The 26,915-nt window shown below is 40.5% G+C and overlaps 1 protein-coding gene across 1 annotated transcript in view; it reads right to left on the bottom strand.

The window, feature by feature from the left end:
• ghrhrb (growth hormone releasing hormone receptor b) overlaps positions 1-22,929 on the bottom strand; it is a 54,058-nt gene extending 31,129 nt beyond the window's left edge. The window contains exons 1-2 of the mRNA XM_034237461.1: positions 22,670-22,929; positions 16,994-17,102 (exon numbers count right to left, since the gene is read on the bottom strand). Of these exons, the coding sequence (XP_034093352.1) occupies positions 16,994-17,102; positions 22,670-22,765 (205 nt within the window). The 5' untranslated portion in view covers positions 22,766-22,929. The remainder of the gene's footprint in view (positions 1-16,993; positions 17,103-22,669) is intronic.
• Between the last annotated feature and the right edge of the window lie 3,986 nt (positions 22,930-26,915).

The following is a 26,915-nucleotide window of genomic DNA, read 5'->3' as shown; positions in this document are numbered from 1 at the left end:
AACCCCAGTTCTCAGAGTAACATGTAGTGAGATGTCTCACTATGGGATGCGCCTCATCGCGGAGCAAACAGAAGCATCAATCTCATTACGCCAATCCTGATTGGCTGGTGATCTTGACGTCAGCGTCAGGGAATCCACCCCCTATAAGTAGCTTGCGCTACGTCGCATGCGTCATTCAAAATAAGCACCTCTTCTCGCTTCACCATAGCAAGGAGAGCCGTCTGGTGAGACATCTCACTACATGTTACTCTGAGAACTGGGGTTACGTAAGTAACCTATAGTTCTCATTCATAACACTCCGTTCGATGTCTCACTATGGGAAATTGTAGCTCCCGTATTGCCAGACGAGCTTATCTCGAAATTCACCAAACCAACCAGAACTTAACAGGTAGAGCTCTGACTCAACAAGGTGCCCAGCACTGCTCGGGCCACACTAGGAGCAGAGACGTCTAGCCTGTAAAAGTGGACAAAAGTGAGCGGCGAGGACCAGCTCGCTGCTGCACAAATGTCTTGGATGGAAACACCCTTGAACAAAGCCCAGGATGTAGCCAGACCACGAGTCGAATGAGCACGCAGACCCGAAGGTGCCTGCAAACCCTGACTCGTATAGGCCAAAGCAATTACCTCCACAATCCAGTGGGAGAGCCGTTGCTTAGTAACGGGCTTGCCCTTCTGAGGGTTAGCCCAGGACACAAAGAGTTGGTCATTATGACGAAACTCTTTTGATCTGTCCATATAGGTGCGTAAAGCACGGACTGGACACAACAAATCCGGCTGCTGTTCCCCGGAGGAACACAGCGGCGGAGGAAATGCCTCAATGTCAATTGGGGTACATGAACCAACCACCTTAGGTATAAAGGCAGGGTTGGGCTTCAACAACACTCTCGTTTGCCCTGGGGCGAACTGAGTGCATGAAGGATGTACAGATAGCGCATGAATGTCACTGACTCGCTTGGCAGATGCCAGGGCCAGTAACAGCACTGTCTTGAGTGACAGATGCTTCATGTCAGCTTCTTCAAGGGGTTCAAATGGGGTTAGAGTGAGCCCATCTAAAACCACTGCCAAGTCCCATAAGGGCACCAGTGACCTGGAAACAGGGAGGAGCCTGTGAGCCCCTTTCATAAAACGGCAGAGCAAAGGATGTTGGCTAGCCGTCTTTCCCTCAAAGCCCACATGGCATGCAGCAATAGCAGCCAGGTACACTTTGATCATAGAGAAAGCTCTGTGTTTATCAATTAAGTCCTGTAGAAATGATAAAATCACCCCGACAGGACATTGAAAAGAGATGTGTCCTTTTTGAAGGCACCACTCCTCAAACACCCTCCACTTACATAGAGAGACCTGGTGGAGGAAGCTCTCACACTCTGAATAGTGTTTATCACCTTCTGAGGGAGTCCCACTGTATTCAGATTGTACCACTCACAGGCCAGGCCCATAGTGCCAAGCGCTCTGGGTGGGTGAAAGATCGCCCCCCCCCCCCGCCTGAGACAGTATGTCCCTGCGTAGTGGGAGCTGCCATGGCTGCCCGCACAGCAGCTGATATCTCCGCCAGCCAGTACATTGCGGGCCAGTGCGGAGCTATCAGGATAAGTGTGTGGCGTTGTTCCCTCACTCTGGCCAGAGTTGGGGGTATCAGAGCCAGGGGTGGGAACGCGTACAGAAGGACCGGAGGCCAAACGTGTGCGAGCAAGTCCACGCCTAACGGTGCATTTAAATCGCGCATTGAAAAGAATAGCTGACATTGAGCATTTTCTTTTGATGCGAACAGATCTACCGCGGCTCTGCCGTAACGCACCCACAGCTGACTCACAATCCTTGGATGTAGAGTCCAGTCTGCATATAGTGGTGCACCTCTGGACAGTAGATCCGCCCCGAGGTTCATCACTCCTGGTACGTGCGTCGCTCTCAGAGAGAGGAGACGTCTACCGCTCCATAAGCAGGGCTGCACATAACTGGTGCGCAGGTGCGCATGCGCACCTCCGCCAAAAAAAGAGCACCGGGTCATTTGAAACAAAGCGCATTTGCGTACCAACATTGAGAGAGGGAGAGAGGGAGAGAGGGAGAGAGGGAGAGAGGGAAGGGAGAAGAGAAAATAGAGGAGAGAGAGAGAGAAGAGAGAGAGAGAGAGAGAGAAAGATATTTGCGAGTTGCATATGAACCATGATATGAACTCAGGGCCGGCCCGTAGCACTGGCTAGATGTTCGCCTAGGGCGCCAGATCTGGGGAGGTGCTGAGCTGGCACCTGGGAGGGAAAAAAACATTTTGACCGTTGGGGCTCATCCTAATTTTCGGCCTTGATGTAACAATATTCATAATTAAATAAATGTAACACCCTTTTCACCCCGGTTACACGTTTCATTTGCCCTGTACGATGGGCGCTGTAAGTGATGAAAATGGGGGATGTTGGCTTATCTGGTGCCCGCAGCTCACAGCCAAAATGCGAGGGAGAGTGCACCGGTACCAGCGCTGTTGTTATTAGAATCGGGGTGCCATGCTAGCTGCTCTAGCGGATATAAGAAGAAGATGTTTCTTCAATAATGTGGAGGGAGAGTCCTCTCCAGTCAGACTGAGAGGCTGATACTACAGCTCAGTGAGGTAAGGACTCTTAGTCTAAGTTCAATGGGTTTGGTCACAATTTATGTAAACACATATTTCCAAGGTACTCCTTTATAATTATTGGGATAAACAGGTTTTAAATCATTCCAATGTATAAGACAGTAACCAAAAATATCCTTTAAAACTGGAGAGATAAAAAAAAATGCATAAATAAATGTTAAGGTAAAATAAGATATGAATGAACAACACAAATAAAATAAGTTAGCCTACATTCATTTGTTATTGGCTATAGGTTATTGGTTATGTTCACATACTTATTTGATTACATCCACTTGATAAGATGACAACAGAGACTTTCGACCCAAAACCAGCTGTTGACTTGTGGATGCCAGCAGCTAATCACAGACTCAACCAGAGAGAAAGAAGTAGGCCTACATTATCAGCTACCATGTCTGACAGAGAGCAAGACAGTGAGGAGAACAGTCAGGAGGGTAGTGATGACAGTTTGTAGGATAACTGGTCGTGCTAATGTTGTCTTGTGTTCAACTCTGCATGTGTGTTCTGTGTTCACCTCTGCATGTGTGTTCTGTGTTCACCTCTGCACAACCCAGTCTCACGGCATTTCGTGTTCACCAACACGATTTTTAATCTATTGATTCGTGTTCACCAACACGATTTGCCCCTTTTTTCGTGTTGCACAGCACGATTTTAAAAGCAATGTATTTCTACTGCCTGCAGCATGTATTTTTCTCCGGTCGGGTCGAGGAAGACCGGAAGCTGTGTGGTTCATAAAAACATGTTCTTACTCAATATCAAGCCACAGTTATTGCTTTTATTTGAAATCGTATAATTTCTGACTTTTGTTGCCGTCTGTGAGGAAAATAAATGGGGCTCAGAGCCTCAGGATACTGAAATCTGTATTTTTAAAATATGTTTTTCCTTCTAATTCGATATTCTTTTCAAAATAACACACTGTTATTTACTCACCAATAACACACAATTATCCTTGCTTTTATTTATTGGTTTAATTCCATAATCTCGGGCTTTTTTGACGTCCGTCAGGAACTGAACTTCAAAATAAAAATAACCGGAAACAGACGTAGGCCTATAAGGGACATTTCGAGCATCATTGCGATTGTCAACATTTCTGAGTTTAGGATGGCCGAAGACACTACACTACCCATAATCCCCAGCTATCGTTTAGGACTACAGTCCCCGTAAGGTTATGCAGAGCGTCAAATAGCTGTGTGAAATGGAACGAAACCACGGCAGACTATCCAAAACTGGAATCGAACGCCCCCCCAGAACTACACATGCTGGCTATTGTGTTTCGCAAAATGTTCTATGGGACGTCTCTACTGAACGTTTTCGTTTTTCCCACAATTAGAAGTTGCCAGTATTAAACACATTGGTGTTATCAAATGTAAAACATATAATTAATAAATGGGTGAAAATCGCTTGTGTCCATAATGCGCAGCATTAATACCCACATGACAGCTCATTGTTACTTTGTAATTATACTCCACTACAATTCAGAGGTTAACCTGGTATTTTTACTCCACTGCATTTATTTGAGTTACTTTGCAGATTCTGATTAATTATGTGAAATATAAACAACCCTTAAATCAGACTTTAGTTACACCTGAGTAAAATTCAGGTAAGGTGATTGTCAAGTGCCAACAATCAGGAGAGATATTTGATAGTTGGTGCTTGAGAAGACTAAACATGTATCTGCAATTGACATGAATGGAAACGAGTAATAAAGTATATTCATTACTCGTTATTCTCTACTAATAGTTAATTAAAGACTGTATATTATGGCTATTTTGCACATCCCTTTCAAGATTTTCAAAGGTGTATTGACATATCATATACACAACTACGGTGTAGTTATGCAATGAATGAAACACTTGGGTCACAGGTTCCTCAACAGTGCATTACAAGACATCTATCAATATGTGTGTACCTCCACCATTAAACTGTCATATTCTGCACATTTCTTATTCTATCTATAAGAGTATAATTCATATGTATAATATCAGTTAAAATAAGTGCTTCAACATAGTTAACATAGCAGGAAAGCAATATATTAGACGTTAAGTACTTTGTCAGGCTTAATATTTATCTGTAGATAGATACCCCCAAAGTTTTTTTCTTATTTAAAAGAAGACCTTAATCTGTTATTTAATGTTTAAATAAAGGTTAATTCGTTTTTCTGTTTTGCACCTCCTGCTATTAATATCTTTGTACATTCTGCACTAAACTGTTTTATTGTAGAGATCACTTATAGTATCTTCTTGATTTTTTATATTCTATATTTATACTTTCCCCCTATGAAAGTATGTACTCTTAATATTTTTTTAATCAAATAAAACACAATAATTCAATAACGTGCTTTAACCACTAGGCGGTGCACACAAGGTACACACAGCCATAATAACTTTGTATTATTAGTGTAGGACACTTTTGTTTTCGTACAACATCTGAAAATGTGTAGTTTTATGCATGCTTTCACATAATTTTACAGCATATTGCTATACTATTTCAGACTCAGTATTTACATTCTTACATTCAAAGAAAATCAGTAATATCTTTAAAAACTACAGTCCTTTTATATCAGCTGTGCACCGTTATGGTGTAAATATAACCTATCTGTGAATTAGATCAAATGTAAAAGTCAGCCGAATTAGTGTTGATACTGCAAGGAGACGTATTGTGTGAAGAGAAATTGAAGATGTTGTTTAATTGTTGAATATATTTATGATCCACATCAAGTATTCAGTTTCGGCGGCATTTTCTCAGTTTTTCCAAAGGTCTTCTCATCAGGGCTCTATAAATAAAGAACTACGGCAGATCTGTAATATACAATGCAGCCGAACCGTGTATTACAATGCCGTTATGTGATGAGAAAAGAGAAAAGCAAGAGCGCTCGGAATTAAGTATTCTTTTATTCTTTTAAAATGTTTTCCGGATTTCATATCATATAAACACCAAATCCCAGCATTATTTTGAAATTCAGTTCCTGACGGACGCCAAAAAAGCCCGAGATTATGGAATTAAACCAATAAATAAAAGCAAGGATAATTGTGTGTTATTGGTGAGTAAATAACAGTGTGTTATTTTGAAAAGAATAACAAATTAGAAGGAAAAAAAGATTTAAAAAATACAGATTTCAGTATTCTGAGGCTCTGAGCCCCATTTATTTTCCTCACAGACGGCAAAAAAAGTCCGAAATTATACGATTTCAAATAAAAGCAATAACTGTGGCTTGATATTGAGTAAGAACATGTTTTTATGAACCACACAGCTTCCGGTCTTCCTCGACCCGACCGGAGAAAAAGACGTGCTGCAGGCAGTAGAAATACATTGCTTTTAAAATCGTGCTGTGCAACACGAAAAAAAAGGGGCAAATCGTGTTGGTGAACACGAATCAATAGATTAAAAATCGTGTTGGTGAACACGAAATGCCGTGAGACTAGGTTGCTCTGCATGTGGGTTCAGTGCCGTGTGTCTGGCAAATAAAGTCAAGACCCCCTCAAAAGTTACGGTTTATTTCATTTTAAGGATGAGCACCAAGCAACATCTCCAGGTGCTCCTTTGAGAATCAGGGCAAAAAAGTTATGTGCACCCCTGTCCATAAGATCAGTTTGTGTGCCAGCATGTGTAACTGGAGAGAACGGTTTATATACGATATTGTGGCCGTGTTGTCTGTCCTCACGAGGACATGATGTCCTCTGAGAAAAGGCAGAAAGCGTTTTAGGGTGAGGAACACCGCTAAAAGCTCCAGGTAATTTATGTGCGCCCGCTGGAGGTCTCTGCTCCAGAGACCCCTCACCGGACGACCTTCGCAAATACCTCCCCAGCCTGTCAGACATGCGTCCGTGGTGACCACCTTCCGTAAAAGGACAGCACCCATAGGCACGCCCCGTACTAGAAAAGTCGGGTGCAGCCAGTGGCGCAGTGCCCTTACGGCCCGTCTACACTACAGGCGTCAGAAAATGCTTTCAACGCTTCGCCCATTAATTTGAATGGGGTGACGTAGGATATTTTCAAACTTCGCCAAACTGCATTGTGGGTAGCATGGCAAGGCGTTGCAAGCATCGCGAGCGTCTATCGGCGTCAAAAGTTGAACAATGTTCAACTTTTGAGGCTCGATGCTTGCTCGAAGCTGGCGTCAGCCAATCAAATCCCGTTTTTGCAATTCCCGCCAGTACAAGCGCTAGCCAATCAAACCGCGTGCAAGCTGGGAGAGCCAGACCGCAGTTCATTTCCTCATATTCCAAACGAGAAATTACGGTAACAAATCACCCGGTTCTTTCCGACCAGAACTATTTACCGGGATACAAACCGGAGGAACCAGGCATGGAGGGAGGTGGCAGAGACAGTCGGTTTTCGCCTGTTTGGGGATTTTATATCCAGTTTACTTCGTTTTAACATTGCTATTGCTTTGTATGTCGGGGGCGGGAGATTCATGTGATTGGTTGTTGGTCGCGTTGCTCGCAAAAAATCGCCAAGCTTCAGACACGCCCAGCTTCAAGCTTTTTCGATGCCTGTAGTGTAGACGGGCCGTTACGCATTTCACAGTAACCATTACTCTCCGCGCGTCATGACAGGTGTGTTGCTAGCTTGAAAAAATCAAAACCTTACCTTAATTTCCGAGGAAAGAAACGGCGAGGTCGATTGTAATACTAACTGGTGTGTTAGCATTAACAGTCTTCTTGCGAAGCAGAAGAGTAGCCGGCGAGCGCCCGTCGACCGAAAGTTAGCTTTGGGTTCAGTCTGTGGACTGTTAAGCTAGCCCGGCTACCATCGAGATGTGCTCTGAAGCGAGAAGAGGTGTTTAAATGACGCATGCGACGTAGCGCAAGCTACTTATAGGGGGTGGATTCCCTGACGCTGACGTCAAGATCACCAGCCAATCAGGATTGGCGTAATGAGATTGATGCTTCTGTTTGCTCCGCGATGAGGCGCATCCCATAGTGAGACATCGAACGGAGTGTTATGAATGAGAACTGCAGAGAACATCACCAGGACGGAGCTGCCATCCATGGAGGACCTTTACTCCCAGCGGCTCAGGAAGAAATCCCTCAGGATTATAAAAGACCCCCATCACCCCAGCCACAAACTGTTCTGTCTGCTGCCGTCTGGCAGGCGTTACCGCAGCATCCAGACTAAAACCACCAGAGACAGTTTCATACCACAGGCAATAAGACTGCTAAACAACTGAACTGCTGAAACAACATATGTTAAACACCTGAACTGTTGAAACAACATCCATAACATTCATCTGCTACTTTATAATTATTTATCTATTTCTCAAATATATCATTCCAATAACTTGCATATAGACTCTTATAGCACTATTTCACTTTTTTAAACTATTTTTCTCTATGTATACTATTTACTTGCAGTCCTGAGACCCCACACACACAGTATTCCAGCATTTCTGATTGCCCAGGGCTGTTCTGAGATGTTCTAGACTGATACAAGTGGTCTCACCATGATATCTGTGAAGGTTAGCTTTTGCCTTTCAAAGGCTTCCATAGGTTAAGATTTGAAATGAGTTCAAATTTTGCGCAGAAACTATTGCCAACAGCTCTAGCTTGGAGTTGAGTTAGGTGCTTACATAGACATGGGATGTTCCCATTTATCTGCTGTACGTGGTGATTCTTCCAGGATATATTTTGTACCCTGTGTAGGAGTTTGGTATAGTCAGATCGTCATATGTTGAGGTGTATGTGAGAAAGGACATCACCTGTGTTATTGTCTGTTTAATATCTGAAGCATGGCTGCCATCAAATATGACTTGAGATCTCTCGGAGGCAGTAAGACAAACTCAAACCTGAAAGCTAGGCCCTAAAACTTAGTCCGGTGTGCTTCCTGACAGTTTTACAAGGTTGTACCCCTCTGACATTTATGTGGTCTACACTATAATAAACATAATAAACAACAAGAACAAGTTATGAGGCAGGTTTTTTATTTCCAAGGAGCAGACAATGCGCAAACGAGAATTAGGTTGACCTAATGTCAATCTAAGCGGTTGTCCTGTATTTCGTCTTCCCCTCCATATCTCAGTATTCTATTCCTCCTCTGGCTACAACTCAGCTTTGCACGCTTCACTTATCAATGTTTTCATTGTTCAATAAACATTAATCTTATGTCTGTCATGTACATTCCCGCTACCATAATATTGTTACAGTGGTTCCCCCGAGATGTACAGGAAGATATATGCCCTTTAATAAACAATGTTATGTGATAAGGGAGAAGCGGAGGTGTGCAGAGAGACAGGAAAGGACAGGAGAAATTGAGGGCTTGTGTAGTTTAACTGACAGGTTATGGAAACATAAGACATCTCTACTCCTTAATATCTCATCTGGCCTACCTCCAACCTCAAGCAAAGCTGAATGTTGGATCTCTTTTACTCTAGGGCCTTTTGGATTATCTCTCAGAGACTTTGTATTTAGTATAAGGCTTGAATCCTGTTTGATAAATGGAAAGGCCTCTCCGATAAAGCATCTTGTTTGCAAATACAACAGGATAGAAATCTTATTAAACTGCAAAAGTGATTTATGTGCTTCTATCATCATTTTCTTTTAGCACATTTAACATTAATTTGAGACCTCAATAGTAAAGCCTATGTCCTCTCAATTAGGGAGCGGCCTGGATGAAAACACTAGCTAATTATGAGCAAAAAGTTCTGGTTTGAAATCATCTCAAATAAAGGTGTAAAAACACCAATAGGGGTCTTATCAAATGCATTTTTGTTGTTGGTCAGTACATCTTTGATACCCCTGATATATCACAGGAATAACAACTGAGTAACCTCACATATATACATATTGTTTAAGTGAATTGACTAGGACTATGAATAGTTGTTCGTCATGCATAATGAAATTATCAAAAATATTTAGTTTGTAACCAAGAAAAAATGCACCCTTCTTGTTAAGGCACATAGGACATACAGTAAGTGCAACATCACCAGTTCTATTCTGTCTGCCATTCTCGTTTCCTGTTTGTAACTCTGTCATTATCCAATAGATTTAATTGAATTTAACGGATCATTACAATACCTCTTGGAAATTTTCTGGGGAGTTGCTAACTTGTTTATTTCCACATAGATAAACCATTTTCAGTTTCAGTGATGCATTCAAATGTCTTGTTTTGTCAAGCCACCTGTCCAAAACCCCAAACTATGACAAGAAGAGCAGCGTTTAAAAATCTTGAACCTTCAAAAATGTAGCATGTTTGCTTGACAAATGATGAATCCATTATTAATATTGTGTTTATAGACCTAATCATTTCTGCAATAAAATGTACGTTGTTGCTTTTCACCTCTGGTATTTGGTCTGTGTAATTAGTTGGGAATGAAAATGGAAATGACAATTGGGATTGACCACAAAGAGACCGAGAGGGCAGGACAGTCATGGTGTGTAATGATCTGTGGAAATGTCAACAGTGGAAGGTGAAAGCCATGTAGAAATAAGCACACACACACACACACACACACACACACACACACACACACACACACACACACACACACACACACACACACACACACACACACACACACACACACACACACACACACACACACACACACACACACACACACACACACACACACACACACACACACACACCGTCTCTCGTCCTTGAAGATAAATTCATGAGGCTGGCTTTTGCTCACTGTGAGTCTAATTAGAAGTATCCTTTGAAAATGGACAAGACTGTTAATCCCCTCTCTGTGTTTACTCCTACTAGTGCTGTAGCGACGCGTCGACGACGTCGACGACATATTTCCCGCGTCGACGCGTCGCTACACACACGTGGGTCACCCAAAGCAACAAGCAGTTCGCAATCGCACTTCAAACACAATGGAGACTGAAACGGCTACCACCTCCTCCTCACAGGATTGCGCACGAAGCCCCCAAACGAAAACATCTCGCCCTAGGTCTTCAAAAGCATGGGAATATTTTTTAGTTAGTCCAAAACTTAAAGATATTTATATATTTATATCTCACTGAGACTGCGGCATCTAGCCTAGCAGAAGCAGCAGCTAGCTGTGGTGGCTACCATTAGCAGCTAGCATTTGCTCTCCGATTTTTACATAGGCTACAAATGGAATTATGGATTATAAATTCAATCATTTTTTTATACATAGACGTTAAAAACCTATGGATTAACCGATTCAGCCGCGTTTTTTCTCATTTTAATGCCATTGAACACGTCTTTTGATCAGATTGACAGCTACGGTGGTGAGACGATCTCCCTAGAAGCTCTGTGAAGGTACGTGTTGTGATGACTGTATTTGCTTCCCCTGTCGCGAGTCCGGATCACTCAGTGATGATACTATATACCTACATAATCTGTGGAGTCTCAGCTTTAATCGGATATATTGTATGTGCAGCTACGATAAGTAATAAGGGTACTTTTATCTTGAGTTCTGTGCCAATGTCCGTTAGCATTTTTCGCTCAGGGGTCATTTAGATGCTTCTTATGAGACTTGTGTTTTGTTTTGGTAAACATGGTTTGTATCGTCAGTTAGCTGAGATTATTTCCGTTAATCTGGTATAACACATTAATAGGTTCTTAAATATTAAGATCCCCTGAGACACAGTATCGTGAACATTTTTTTTTTTACATTACATTATTAATTGAACAACAGAAAAATAATCGTTAGATTAGTCGACTAATCGATCAAATAATCGCCCGATTAATCGTTTTCAAAATAATCGTTTCCCCCCAGCACTAACTCCTACATGACTTCCTAATTTCCTCTCTGTCACAGTGTTTGTGTTTCTGCTCTTCTTGTTTTTCCTGAGGGAATGGAGGTGTGAAGGTAATTAACCTGAAGTAGACGAGACATCTGACCCCCGCTCTCTCTCCAGAGGACAGTTGTTGATGATTCAAGAAAGAGAAAAGGGCACAAAGTGAATTTGAGAGTGTGTTTTTACCTCATTATTACACGGCTTAGTTGGATACTCGATTCTGATTGGTCAAATTGAACATTCCAGATGTTTTTAATTGTTGCTGCTCCTAAGGAGATAAGACCATTGCTGAGCAAGATCAAGGGACAATGTGAAGTCATATCTAACCGCAAAAAAAAAGTCTGGTTGAATTAACGTTAGCTGTCGACAACAAACATTCGTTTTCATCCATCAGCAACCAACAACTTTGGATGATGGCTAAACTGTCCCCAGTAAAGAAAGGCAAGAGGTTCAAAGACAAGGCACTGGACGTCAAAGAAATCAGAAGAAGAAGACAGACAGGAAGAAAACACTGATAGGAACACATTATGGGCTCTGGCATTGTTTAAAGACTGGTTGATGGAAAAGAAAATGTGAACTGGCTTTGGCATTTACAGAAAACTTCGTTTAGAGCTGCCTTAATTATAACTTGCTTAGCTATCACCGCAGTTCTAGTCGTTGGTAAGCATTTTTACATAAATAAAATCATTTTTAATACATTTTTCGTGTGAAGTCGTTCATTTATTAAGTACATAGCTGTGTACTAAGCGGGATAATGTGCAGCGAGGTTGTCAGTAATTAAAGAAGAACACTGCCAGGTGAACAGGATTCAGAGCCTTACGTAACCACAACCAACTGTGTAATCTTCTGCAACATTGCCGTTATGAAGCCTAATAATTCCCCGATCAATCTTTCAAGAGCCGTATCGCCTTTTGCCCCCTCCCTTCATTAGAAGATTAGAATTGGTCTGAATGGATTTGCAGGGGGATTGTGTTACTAAACACACCTGTTTCACCTGATATTCAAACTAACAACTTCTGTTTATTGTCATGCATTGAGAGAAACAGCAGCAAAAGCTATCAAAGTGGCCATGTGGTGAAATACAAAGTTATGCTTGTGAAATAAATATGTTTGAATTTAATTAAATGTCTTACATAACAGTGGAAATAGCTCGTTAGAATTAAACTAATAAATCCACAGCCAACACTTAAATTAGGTTTCACTAGGCTTATGTTGCCTTTTGCCTCATAGTGAAACAACTAATCACTTAGACTTGTCTATAATTTCCTTTCATTTCATTGCGATGGGAAAACTTGTGTTAATTTGAGTGAATGAATAACTTATCCATGCTCTCAAATGGATAGTTAATGTACCCAAACATGGATGGAACTGTGTAACAATTTCACCAGTACTTGGAATGGTATGACTTGCTTGAAGTGAATATATCTGCACTTTCCTGGTTGTTAGAAAATGTTTTTTGCACTTATTGTACGTTGCTTTGGATGAATACGTCAGCCCAATGGAATGTTATGTAATGAATGGGACCAGATTATTGGTGTGGTTGGTAATGGCAAGGTCCACAGAGATTATTTTTCAAGGCGCTTTTATCATTTGACGTTGGAAAGTCAATTGACCACAAAGTGACGCAAAGCAAACCAGCACTTAAAACGTCCTACTTACCTGCAAAATGTCAAAAGAAAATGTCAAAAAAAAGCCCCACCCCCTTCATCCACTGTAACAATAATCTTTCGCAACATGCACCTGGTCTCCCATCCCTCTGACCCCCTCCCCCTACGGGAACTCCACCTTTCACAAAGAATATGTACACTGCACTTGAACCTGAACACACATATGCACGTGTGCAATATGTGGAGTAATGTGTTTTGGGGCCATAAAATAAAATTACAACAGGATTGTACGGTTATGAATGCATAATAAATTAGTTATGATATAGTTAAAACAATATTGGATGATAGTTATTTTTTTGTGTATTGGACTGAGATAAATCATGGGTCAAAATTGACCCGCGAACACCATGAACGGTAACAGCTTTCGAACACAACACAAGGGTTAATGAGGATTATATTGGAAGAGGGCTCCCTATCAACAGAATAAGGAAAATAACACCGGATTCCTTAATTGTTTGTTCTAGCTTGATTTTCTGCAGATTTACAGACATCTCTTGCATTATGTAAGTCTATAGGGAAAAGTATTTTAGGGTTCAATGGCATCACATGACAGAACCTGAAATTGTAATTCCATAGTTTTGTCAAATTGGCTTTAATGTCTGGTGCTGTTTCTACGTTAGACAAAATGCTAGCTACCACTAAGCCTCTGTTCCTATCACACTGATTGCATAATCCCACCATCAAGATGATAAGCATCCGCATCAGAACCATGGCTAGCTATTGTTGGTTAGCTGTTTGTTGGCTCACTTTAAGGATATGACAATATTCTGTTAAATTAGACATAGTCGTATCATCCTTATCTATATGTAGCATAAACCCATCTAACATGACACTGATCTGGAAACAACTTAGATGCAGCCAGGTATTGACAGTTACTATATACTCCTACCACTACTATTTCCATTGGCCTTTTGGAGCAATGGGTTTTTGTCGGATGAATGATCGCTGGTCGAACGGGACATTATGCAGATTATAGGTGTTTCAGAACAATGTGCCAACGTAGCATTCAGTAGTCCCCCCTCAAAGAGCATAGCCCTTTCTGGAAAAAATCTCTAATTTATGTAGATTAGATTTGTACTGTATGTACATATGATTTACACTCAAACTTGCACATTCACATGTTTATATAGCTTGAACTCTTATAATTATCTTGGGGTTCTGTACGTTACTGCTTTAACACCTTAACTTCCCTATGTGGATCAATAAAGCTCATCCTTATCCTATCATAATTTCATTGACTGATTCAATGCTTATGTGTTTGGTGGCGTAGTTTGGTCACTGGGGAGAGCGTAAAGGAGAAGTTGGGACTGTTTCTCCCTCCTGACCGTTCCTCTTTGTAAAGGCTGACAAGACAAGTGAAGCGGTGCCAGTCTTCTTCAGTCTGGGCTTGATGCTCCTCGTACACGCCGCTTCAAATGCTAATTGTCACGTCTTTGCTTTGGACGATAACAGGAAAGCGTGACAAATGATGCAATTAATTCCGAGCGACACCAGCTGTGTCATGCGCAGGCAGTCCCACAGGAGAGGAGATCACTGTCTCACCAAGTGTGTAGCTTTCATTAGAACCTTTTCAAAGTGGAGAGACAGAGCGAGGCGGCGAGAGCTGAGCTTACCTGCCTGGAATGACCCTGTCGCATAACTCAAAACACTTCCAAACAATAAGAATTGATATTTCGAGGTGTAATGGACATGCTTTCAAACAGCATGTCATATTGAAAATGAAGCGTGGGGCCTCTTGAAGGACAAGCTGTTTAGGTGGCTGCTCCAGTCATTTTTTTTGAAGGGAGGATAAAGGATGAATCTCCCCTGATGCAGTTGGCTCATCTCCTACCTGAGCTGAAACCGGGCCAGGCCAGGTTGACCAAGCATTCCCTTTTACCCAGACATCTCCTCACCTGATTAGTTCCCTTGATTAATTTGGCTGCTCTGCCAGGTGAAGGATGGTAATTGGATACCAGGAAGCAAATGTGCTCGCTATGCTTTTGAATAAAGAGATGCAATCACCAGACACGGAAAGCCTGATGTATGTGCAGCATTGAGCTTTACATGCAGGTGTGTTAATGCACCTTGCTACACCGAATGCCTCCTGCTTCATCACCCCTTAGTTTTGTGTTACTAGCATGTAGTCGAGTTTACACCAAATAATACTCTTTAAATAGTTTGTGTCGGGTATATTATTTGAAACAAATAAATGGGCACTTTTTGAGAAACTCAGTTGAGTGGACATTTTTTTGTTTTTTTTGCCAAGGGTAACTAAAAATGGCACGATAGCGCAAGATAGCAAGTGAGTGCATACATTTTCAGACACAGTGGGAAAATGTATATTTCTCGATAGAAGTCAAGGGGAAGTGTGTCTGTTTGATTTTCATTGAAATTGTTGTAATTATGAAAGAGAACATCAAACATTAAACCTACCAGCCTACACTTGTGCGAACATAGGTTAGGAAAGTGGCAACTAGTCTGCTAGCTCAACAACTGTATTTTTTCCATGCTAACAAAACACAAACAATTCCACAACAGGTAGCTCAATTCGACACGGGAAACCTTTCTCAAATGGTGACTTTATAAACAGTGCCTCACCGAAGATGCAAGAATAATTTGCCCGGAAATAATGTATGAATTCAACAATGTTAGCATGTCCAGACACAGAGTTGTGTGGGGAATCTAAACATCAAGTTTCAGATAAAGCTTGTGCTTTGGACTTGACTTGATTCCATGTGATGAGAGCAGAAATGCCAGACACATTTGGTAGCTTTTCTGTTGTTCAACTTGTAACAGCTGTAGTTAGCTCGCAAATAATTGTTCGCAAAGAAGCTTCCCTTACACTGCCAGTAAATGGCGATCAGAATGCTAACAGTTAGAAGGAGAACGGAATACCTGCATGGAAGCTAAGCCATGTTCTGCATGGTTTGTGTAACTTTGATGAAACCGAACAAACTCTTTGAAACATCAAAGTCATACAGTAACACAAAGAAAAGACTAACCAATGGAGACAGCAATAGACCAGTAACTTCAGAGTTTTGCAAGGTTATATTTATGTTTCCTGAATGGAGTTAAATGGAGGCGTTTCTAATATTTCTCATTCTAAATATTGGTCTCAGTTCCACGTCACAAATAGCTTTCTGACGATAAGCTTTTAGGATTGTGCTGCCTTTTATCTACAGAGCTGTTTGGTTTGTATATGTAATGAGATTGCAAGGGTTGATTCTCTGATAAATAATACTGTTAGGATGGCGGTTATTATTCTTTAATGAGCAGCCTCCATACACTTATAATCAATTCCCTGGGTAGAATTGTGCAAGCTGACTGATGCTTTCTTCAACTCCTGATATATACTTTCAAAGCTTCAACGTATTCCACTCCCTTTAACCGCCTCTGAATTAGTGGAAGAGAAGGGGAATGGAATAAGTGATCTCCAGCCTATAATAAAGACCGAAATAGAGACTTCCAGCTGGGCGAAGCTGAGTACATCTATTTCATTGGATACAGCAAAAATAAACTGAACTCCTAATCATGACTCACATTTGTTAATATCTAATATTTTACTGTGGTTTCTATGCATTATCAAAGATTGTATTTGTTTGTGGTAGATAGCAACTTGTTCTCCTTGCTTCAAATTAGACAATTTATAGTTTGATAATTGAACTCAATGTATTTGTTGACCAATATAATCAGGGATTATCTTCAATCCTTTTAAGTAATATGTTGAGGTTTATTGTAAAGTAAAAAAGTACCAGAACCAAGTTTTTAGCACCAAACAATTTCATAACATATTGTAAATAATTGAAATATGTACAAACATCTAATTTAATTGAACAAAATAGAATGATCTCAGTCAGTCAAATCAACTACATCGAAAAAAATGTAGTCTAAGGACACTTGCTCTCTCTGAAACAAAGACTATTGACAGTACTAGTCCATGTGCGGACCTGAGGTACAGTCATGAGTCATTATGTAAGTCTGTGCTTTTTCCTGCAACTTGATTAAAAAGCACACACCTGTCTTGTTGGAGTGGTTGTTCTCCTCTTGTTTGAGGATGTGGTTACATTCTTCCTGCACCTTCATGTGCTGAACCACCAGGGCACAGTCTGGGTGGATGGCCTCTGTCTAAAGAGAAGAGAGAACACCAGAGTGAATATACATTTGAAAACAGCGATACTGATGCAATGTTTATTGGATTGCTACTTATTTTTCTAGGCTACATTAGGGTCAATTTCCAAACATCTTTTATCAATCGTTTTTCGATATTTCCATCGCATGCATTCGCCTCAAGCAAAAGTGCTCCACCTAGCGTCTTTCTTTCTGAGTGCTCCAACTTTTAAGATTTCAGACATTTTCATGAAAACAATAACAAGAAACACTGGGAGGTTATTGTTTTTTTTAAATTAAAAGCTGAGAGGAGAGTTTTCTCAACGCCTTGTTGTTGTTGTTTTCTGAGGGGATTTTTTTTTTAAAGGGTCTTTCCTTATGTCATGAGAAAAGCAAATGCCATTGACTGCATTCTTGTGCAGCGCTTTTCCAGCCCCTCTAAAAGCAACAACACAATTAAGCACTCACCCTTCCAAACACATTCAGTCGTACATCGTTGGCCATGCCATTGGAACCAATTTGAGGTTCATATTTTTCCCAGGGACACATTGACATATTGACTGGAATCAAACACCAACATTCCATTTGGGAGTCAACCGCTCTACCTCCTGAGCCACAGCCCCAATACAAAATTGAAACCTGGAAAAATTGCTCTTATGGAAGGATGGTTTTTTATCATTTTTTCGCACCAGTGCTTGCCCCACATGAAGCTGTTTACATGCTGACTTTCAGCATTTTATTTCTGCGGTGACATTGTGACAACATTACAAATTAAAAACCTTTTAAAATCAATAATATTTATCGAGTACTGTTTCAATCTTAAGTACTGAGGGGGGTGGATCTGTCCATCTTTCCGCTTTCCGCTCATGTGGGTTTAATATAAACCTTGTCTATTACATATCTTCGCTGCACCTCTCTCCCCACTTGAGAACTCAGAGGGATGTTGGAGTTCCCCTCCAGTGATAAACCTCTGTACGGTAATCAGCCCCCCTGACAGCTCTAACGTGGGAGTTCAACAACTTTCGCTTTAAGTCCTGACATCTGCTGTCAAGGCTCCTCTGCCTTTTTCACGCCTTCTGAAGACCATGAAGAGGAGGAGGACAGAGAGACTCGTACAGGTTTATAATAATCCTACAAGATGTATAAATTCACATATGACAAGATTCCAGCAGTATTTCCACCCTGCAGTTAAATTAATTATGTGCAATCATGAAACAAAATTGATCCCTTCGGTGTCAAGTGAGACTAAAATCCCTATAATTGCTTTGGATGTATTTAATTGATTACTATGATGAATCTATTTGGTGTGAAATATGCGAGCCGTCACAGGTTGAACACCTGCCAGTTGGACAGATGGAGACACTGCAGGAGAGAGTGACATTCGACCTTTATCTCTCACAGCGCTGCAGTGTCCAGGATTAAAATGAAAGGAGATAGGAGGGACACTGTTATTTGACAGAAACACCTCCTGGTCTCTTGTAGGACATCTACAGTCTTGTCTTTGTGTGTTTTTCCTTCATTTAACCAGTTAGATTTTTTCATTGTGTTAGGAGTTCAAACTGAGCACAATGAAAGATTACTATAAAAAAATGTATCGCTTCCCCAACAAACCAACACATTTGGTACATTTTCCTCCCATATATAGAAATGCATGTAATATCCTCCCAAGCAGCGCCTATTCATTGACAGCAAAGAGATACTTAACTTAACTAAATCTCAGTATTAGTCACAAAAACAACTAATTAAGCAAGTTTAATCTAAAGATTTGTGCAGATATTAAAACAATAATAATCTTATTAACGTAAAATGGCTCTAACATGACTAACTAACTGAATTATTTTGTGAATTATTTTAAGTAGGAAAGATTGCTGCCTGGATAAAAAAAAAGTGTAATCTAGTATTACAAAGAAGCGTAGGATTTCTCCATCGACCAATGAGGTCCCAAGTGTGGATACTTCAAAATGGCTCGACAACAACACAAAACGTAAAAGTATTAGTGAAGATTAAGTAAGCAGATGTGGGAGAAAGGTCAACAAATGGGAGTATTTGGTTTCCCCACATGACAGACTGAAAATGCTTTGAGACTGTAAGAACAACATGGATTGTGGCGGAGGCTCCTATTGTCAGATATTTTCCAACAGCTCTGAATTATTTCATTTTCTATTTTAGTCCATTTAATATGAAAAGGCAAAATATGTCAACAATTCAATTTGGGTGGCCCATAAACCCAAACATCATCTATAGCCTACAGCAAATACAAATGAGTGAGTGGAGCTGAACATCTGAAACTGGCAGCACAGCCTCCCGATGACACAACACAGCGCAGTCATATCTGCCCTGCAGGTTTATGTTACAAACCTCCTTTAGATTCCCAAGATGGTGACACGACATGCTGTCTTCTAAAACAACACAATGTGTCAGGTAACAGTTTAATGATGTGCATTCTGTTGAACTTGTGTGTCTGTTTAAGTGAAGATCTGGAATGCCATTTGAGCGGGCACTTTAATTATTGTAACCCTCGATCCTAAATGGCATCAGTTTACGTGACGGCAATGTCATTTAAATTCAATCACTGCCTTAACCGGGTCATTATCACGGGGCCCAGACTGCCTTCAGCAACCTTTACCGAGCTGCCATCATTTACATTCAGAATTTCAAAGTGATACAAAGGACAGGTAATTACCAGGGCTCTGATGTCATTAGTATGTGTGAGTGGGTGTGTGTCTCTTATTGGCTGTTTAATGTTTTCAATCTAAATCCTACTCCTATTTTGACGCTGATTATTCACAGGTTTATTGCATTCGTCAGAACTCTCTCTTCTCATCCACATGCTGTCTTACAGACATTACATTTTATTTGGCTGACGCTTTTATCCGAAGCAATTTAAAATAAGTGCCTTTAACCATGAAGATATAAACTCAAAATAAGAATCCTGTAAGTACGTTAGCTTTAATATGTCAAACAATGGTAATTGCTACTGCATTTGCTTCAAATAAGCTAATAAATAAGCTAAACATTCCTAAGTGCCATATACAGAAGTGACATTTTGTTTTACTATATGTAATTTGCGGCCCAGTTGCAGGAATAGTAGGAATAGCAAGAATAATTTGACATCTAATTTCAAGTTTTCAATTATTCATTTAAAATGTAAATGAATAATTAACCGTTAATTACTTAAATCATTCATTCATTGACATCCACCTACAGAATTGGCACTTATAGACATTCATGGTTTCCAGATGATGAGTTCTTAAGATTTAATTGATCCCCTGAATTTAGCGCCAGCCTGATGTTGAAAGGTGTGGTTAAGAGCAAAATATCTCTGCCTATTGGATAGATCAGCCTTTGAGTCTAATTACTCTATTACTGGCGCTATTTGTCCCCAAAATCAATCAACCTCCTTCCATTTAACAGAATACAGCCACCAGGAAAATGATCTCATATCATTTATAAATATTGGAGCCCATTCCTCCATGTTGACCTCTCTGCACTGGCTACCTGTGACCTGTGTTATGGCTTGTTTGTAGGGGAGCGGTAAGACATGCTGCAGACATAGGTCGAGGAGTTATTTTATAAATATGATGAACTTATAAATGATGATGCGTTGTTATGTATTTAACTACCCAACAGTTTATGAAGTAGTAAAGTAACTCCATAGTAGCCCTAGTATTTCGGATAATATATGCTAACAGTGCGATGCCCATTGGAGTTATTGTAATGGTAAAAAAAAGCTTGGCTTATGTTCCGGGTTACTTACAATGATGGCAAGTCCATAATATACAGGTTCTTTTGTATGCATGGTTTTAAAATACTCTTATGAAATCACAAAAAACGCTACTGAAGCACTGTCAAAGTGAGGCTGGTTGGGCTGCACACTCCGTCATCTTGGTGTTGGATAATGTTGCAATGACGTCTGTAGTGCAATATGATGCCTTTGTTCCTCAAAAAGTGCTGTTAGATGGTAATATATGGCCAACACCGCCATTCACGGATGGAGCCAAGAAGATAACAGCACATACATGTGGACGTTACAAGCATGAAAACTCCACAGCAACAATGAATGAGGCGTTTCTAAAAATCTTCACCACCTCGATTTTTATAGAGCTCTGTTTTCAATTACCTAAAACCCGCCTGGGTGTTGACAAAAAGGAATGACAAAGCTATATTGATAAAAATGAATCCCTGTACACATGAAGACAAGGACCTAAACAAGCTCACAGAATGTTATGAGACACAGAATGTCAAAAAGAGCAGGAGACGGAGAAATTAAGAGTGTTAATAGGGATGTGTGAACACTAAATCAATCCAGCCATGTTCACTCTCTGGACGCAATTATAGTGATCCAGCAGTTCAATAAGTGGCATTAAATGTCCATCCTGCTGTCAACAGAAGAACAATGATCTATAATGAAAAGGGAGAGAAGATCAAATGAGCACATTCAGAGTCTGTGGAGGAAGCAGCTAATAAAGGACTGGACAACACAGGGTAATTGCCTTCAGGTTCATGAGAGACTTGGACTCTGCTCAACTCTCAGAGGAGCACACAGCTGGGGGAGGTGACATTCTTTTACAATGGCATTTAATCCAAGTTCAAATATGGATAAATGGACTTTAAAGGGAATATTATTCACCCTGAATTGTGGCATTATCTTAAATTCAAACAGGTGCATCTGCAGAAATAAATATTAACGCTTTCTCTTTGCTGCTGCTGTCTGTCAGGGGCTAAAAGCAGCAGAGTATGTGAGTGTCTTTATTGCTGGTTCCTCATATAGATAGATGAAAGTTTCTCTGAGATTTATATTTAAATTATCAAACTTTCCTTAGGACACCAAAACGGGGCAAAAAAAAGAAAAAATCAAGTCTATATGCCAAAAGCCTGGAATAACAAAACATCACACAGAATGGCCAATAATAGAAAGATTATCATCAAATAACCACTCAAAGACAAATGTATCATCCATCAGGGAATCGTGGTCGTAAATCAATTCAGATACGTCACGCAGCAATAGGGCAGCGGGTCCATGTCTGCAGCTTCTCAGATGTTATATAGTTTGGTCGAATTATTCAATAAGTTATATAACACTTTCTTACTGCAGAATAAGTGTTAAATGCACAACAACATCTTAATCTTAATGATTAAATGAAAGAATGATAAGAAATAAACATCGCTCCTTATTATATTAAATCTATAATAAATTCATCCCCATTTCCTTTCCTTTCAAGATGGAAATATTAAAACATGTAGGAAATAGGAAATACTGATATCAATGCAAGAATAAAACAAATGTTAAGCCAATTAACAAATACAAAAAAAGGCACACCGTGAATCTTCAATATATTATTTCAACAAACTAAGCAGTAAGTGGATTCATCCTAGAACTCTTATCTAATCTGCTTACTGATTGATACATTGGACAGCATGGAATGATGTTAGTCACATTGGTGTCATATCACCCCTTTAAAATGGAATGTGTTTGTGCTGTACATGTGCAGAGCTAAGCAAACAACTAACTATTATTTGGAAATGAAATCAAAAGAACCCTATAAGTAAAAGATCCACAGCCTTAGTGTTGCGAGTGAACTCACCGTCTCCCACAGCGCCAGCTGCAGGAACATCCCCATGTGAAGCATTGTGGCCATCCATTTCATCCACGAGCATCCACAGATACTGAGCAGTAACATTCTGTAGGTTTGTTCACTTGGAAAGACTCGCGCGAAAAAGTATCAGTCTTCGAGAGTAAGAAATTAGTTCCCTTTTCAAATGTCCAACAATCCACGAACTGCACCTCTTGTTGGCCGTTTCCTCATGTGAATGTCTCTTCGGTGCAGGAGGAGGTCTGCGTTACGCACGGAGGAGAGCCGGGACTCGACTGAGAGCCAAACAAAGTGCGCTCCTCCCTGAAAGGCAGACGGAGCGGAGCGCGCTGCGCAGGATGAGGAGCCAATATCAGCACACACATTCTGTCGTAATCACATGCGTAAAACTTACACTAAGAATAGGGCCACACATAATTATGTCTGTATATCAATTTATACCATTATCAGCAAAATACCAGAGGCTATACTGTACACCAGGACCACTAAGATATTTCCAGAAGTAAATGGACCAAGCTTTAGAATAGGGCTCAATACACTTCAAATGTATTTATTTATCAAATATAACTATTCACATTATCTGAGAGAATTCCTGTTTTATATAGAAATATCATGAGCTAAAACATGTAATACTAACCAAATCCCCTGAAAATACAACCCTAAATATCAAATGGTCCAAAACATGTATTTCATCACTCTAAATGTATTTATTTATTTATTTATTATTATTGACTTGTATAAAATCTGGTAATCCACTTTTTTCTACAAAAGTCACTGCAAATGTTACAAAAGTCACTTATAGGTAAAGTGCTATACGTTTTTGGAAATAATACATTACACAACTGTCATTTAACATTTAAGCAATAAATCACGACCAGTTTAAAGCTATGTATGCCCGGCGCCGTGGGAGGGCCAGGAAGGGCCAGGCCCTCCCATTTGACATTCCTGCCCTCCCCCAATAAACACGTTTTTTATTATTTATAAAAATTAAAAAATATATATATTTTATTTTTTTAATTATAAATAAACTGTGAACTTTTATGCTACGATGTATGTGATGTCAGAAAAAAAAAATCGCAGGCTACGTCAAATAAATGCATGTCTGTTGTGATTTGTGATTCGTCCACATTTAGACCAATCACAGCGTCACACTCTGCCGCCTATTCTGGATTTGTTTATTGTGCATTCTGTAGACTCCCATTTCTGTTTGAATTACAAAATGGACATAACAAATTGGCTTAAACGGTCTAAGGATTTATTAAAACGAAATAGCGATGAAAGACTGCAGCCGATGGTGCTGCTGGCGACCCTGCACCTGCCGTTGCAGCAGCACGCCTTAATGTCACAAGCCGGGACAGAGTTAGCGATGATCTTGGAGTTAATAAACCTAAGCAGGTGAAGCTGGATCGTTATCCAGGGAGATTGTTTTCAGGAAATAAGCGCAATTTTGCCGCTGCATGGTACACAACAGACCGGCTTGAATATTCGTTCGAAGCAGACGCAGCCTTTTGTTTCCCCTGTAGACAGTTTAAAGTAAATACGTCTTCATCTGATGCGGCTTTTACTGTCAAAGGTTTTTGTGACTGGAAACACGCATTACAGACTGATAAAGGACTGCTAAGGCATGCCGCATCAAAAGAACACATTTCATGTGAGAGTTTGTGGAGAGAGAGAGATACGAGAGGAAACAAATAAAGAAATTAGAACTTTGGTGCAGATCAGCTGCACGGAGCCGTTATTACGTGTCAGCTGTCGTTGATATTATAGCTTTTTTAGCTGTCAACCAACTCCCTCTCAGAGGTGACTCGATGCACTCCACAGCATGTCCGAGTGCAGTGCATAGGAACATAAACCATGCCCAAGGCGGGCTAAACAGTTCATCGTCTCCGTCTCTACTATTTCTCTCCGAGTGCAGCGATGAGGAAGCTGCCATCCGTAACCAGTGTGCCTTGCTCGTGATTTACCAGTGTTTGTGCTGCCACGCACACAATGTTTCAAAGTGGTTTCTATGTTGCCCTTTATTTGTGTATGTTTGCGATAAGTGTGCGTCTTTACGCAATGCTGTTGGCCTTGCTGTTTGATATTGTGCCGCAGGCCCACAGCACGTGACGGTTTTGTGTGCCCTCCCATGAAAATCATATGCCCTCCCTTTAGATTTGTTCTGGCGCCGGGTCTGTAGCCCTTTCTGGCCTGGTATAGCTGATAAGGTGATTAATGATAATACAATGGTTTTCTTTGGTGCAATGTAAATGCTGCCTTGCTATAACACAAACAAGCTCATGTGGTGTGGTGTGTGTGGTGTGTGTGTGTGTGTGTGTGTGTGTGTGTGTGTGTGTGTGTGTGTGTGTGTGTGTGTGTGTGTGTGTGTGTGTGTATCCAGAGTGTCCTGTAGTACAGTCGGGATGCCCTTGTAGTTGTGTAAATGTTACATTACTCAGGACACTTTAACAGTTAGAATAAACACACACACTGCAGGTTGACAGCCCAGCGGGTGTGTGGGTGTGTATATGTGTGTGTGTGTGTGTGTGTGTGTGTGTGTGTGTGTGTGTGTGTGTGTGTGTGTGTGTGTGTGTGTGTGTGTGTGTGTGTGTGTGTGTGTGTGTGTGTGTGTGTGTGTGTGTGTGTGTGCTGGAGGCACCTTGCAGAGGTCGATAGCTGACAACAATGAATTTCCTACAGATAGGAGAGTGGGGGTGCTCTAATACAGGGATTAGGCTTGTAATGTTGGGGCTTACTTTATATTGCCGGCTGCAGTCTGGAGCTTGACCAAAGCTTCAAATAATGCATAGATGTGTATGTTTTGCATTTCTGCTGTGTATTTGTCATGTTGCAGGAACAAACGTCCAGTACCCAAATTAAGCCCTTCTGAAAGCCACTAATTGTTGCTATAAGGACGAATCTTATTCTTGAAATATTGGATTATAACTTATATTTTATGCGTGGTCACTTACAGGTTCACCTCCAAATCAGTGGTTCAGATAGATCTGGCTGAATTTGGGATTTCATTCTGATCTAAAAAATAAAGGCTTTGTATTTGTCCACAGATGTCACACACATGTGTTTGTAGAAAAAATAATGACCAAATCTTTCAAAAATTGTCAAGTGTGAAACAAAATGATCTGATATGCTTTCTACAGACATCTTTGAGCATTGACATGGCCCCCTTCTCGGTTACTCCAAATATGTTCCTTCATGGATTTGTGCTGGCTTTCAAATTGCATTGCTATGTACAGTGTGTGTGTGTGTGTGTGTGTGTGTGTGTGTGTGTGTGTGTGTGTGTGTGTGTGTGTGTGTGTGTGTGTGTGTGTGTGTGTGTGTGTGTGTGTGTGTGTGTGTGTGTGTGTGTGTGTGTGTGTGTGTGTGTGTGTTGTGGTTAATGTTGGACTCCTGCTGTTTGCAGCTGCAAAGGTTCCCAGACAGCCCACAGAGACACTGTGAGGCTCTGGATCTGAAACGGAAATCAATAAAACTCACTCTTCACCTCAAAACCTCATTGCTGCTTTTCGTCTCAGTGTAAAATAAAAGTTATTGTGTGACACTTTCAATCATTAGGGATATATTTTACATCATAGCTGTCTTATTCTTGTCTTTACTACATCACTGTCACTCCATAACATACAGTAATTTCGACTTTATGGCATTTTCCTTTTTGCAATGTCCACAGATAATGTTTTTGTTTGCGCACAAATTAATACAATTATGGTGGAATTAAAGAATTTCCTACTTCCTTCGTGATGATATCAAAAGATACACTGCTACTTGACTCCCCTGCATCCCCCCTTTTATAAACTTTTTTATTATTTCCTGACGTTTCCATAAAAAACACTTGTTTGTCCAATTCCTTTCGAAAAACACAACGGACCCTTATCAAAAAACCCTTTTCCTTTTTCTTAACCATAAAAGGGATGATGGTTAACACAAAAACAATAACATCGGCTGCTGGTTGGAAACAGGAGGAAACAGGATCTATTTTGCCAATGGGTTGTTTTATTAACGCTTCTAACCTCCTCGACCTCCTTATGCAGATATATGCAGACTTCCTCATTCTATCTTAAAGTCTACTTTACTCGGGTCATTATTCATGTGGCCACTATGAGTGCTTTGACAAGTTCTTCTTCAGGGGTCTGTCTCACAAAAACATAATATTGGAAACATGCTATAATCCCATCCTGCAAATAGCAAGCTTTATGTGAAAGACCTGCAGTCTTCTATTGTACTCATGTTATGCAGATTGTTG

Source organism: Gymnodraco acuticeps, unplaced genomic scaffold (assembly GCF_902827175.1).
Source record: "Gymnodraco acuticeps unplaced genomic scaffold, fGymAcu1.1, whole genome shotgun sequence".
In the NCBI taxonomy this organism is placed as follows: domain Eukaryota; kingdom Metazoa; phylum Chordata; class Actinopteri; order Perciformes; family Bathydraconidae; genus Gymnodraco; species Gymnodraco acuticeps.
Note: the sequence above shows the minus strand (reverse complement) of the source record. Positions and strands in the feature narration are given on the sequence as shown.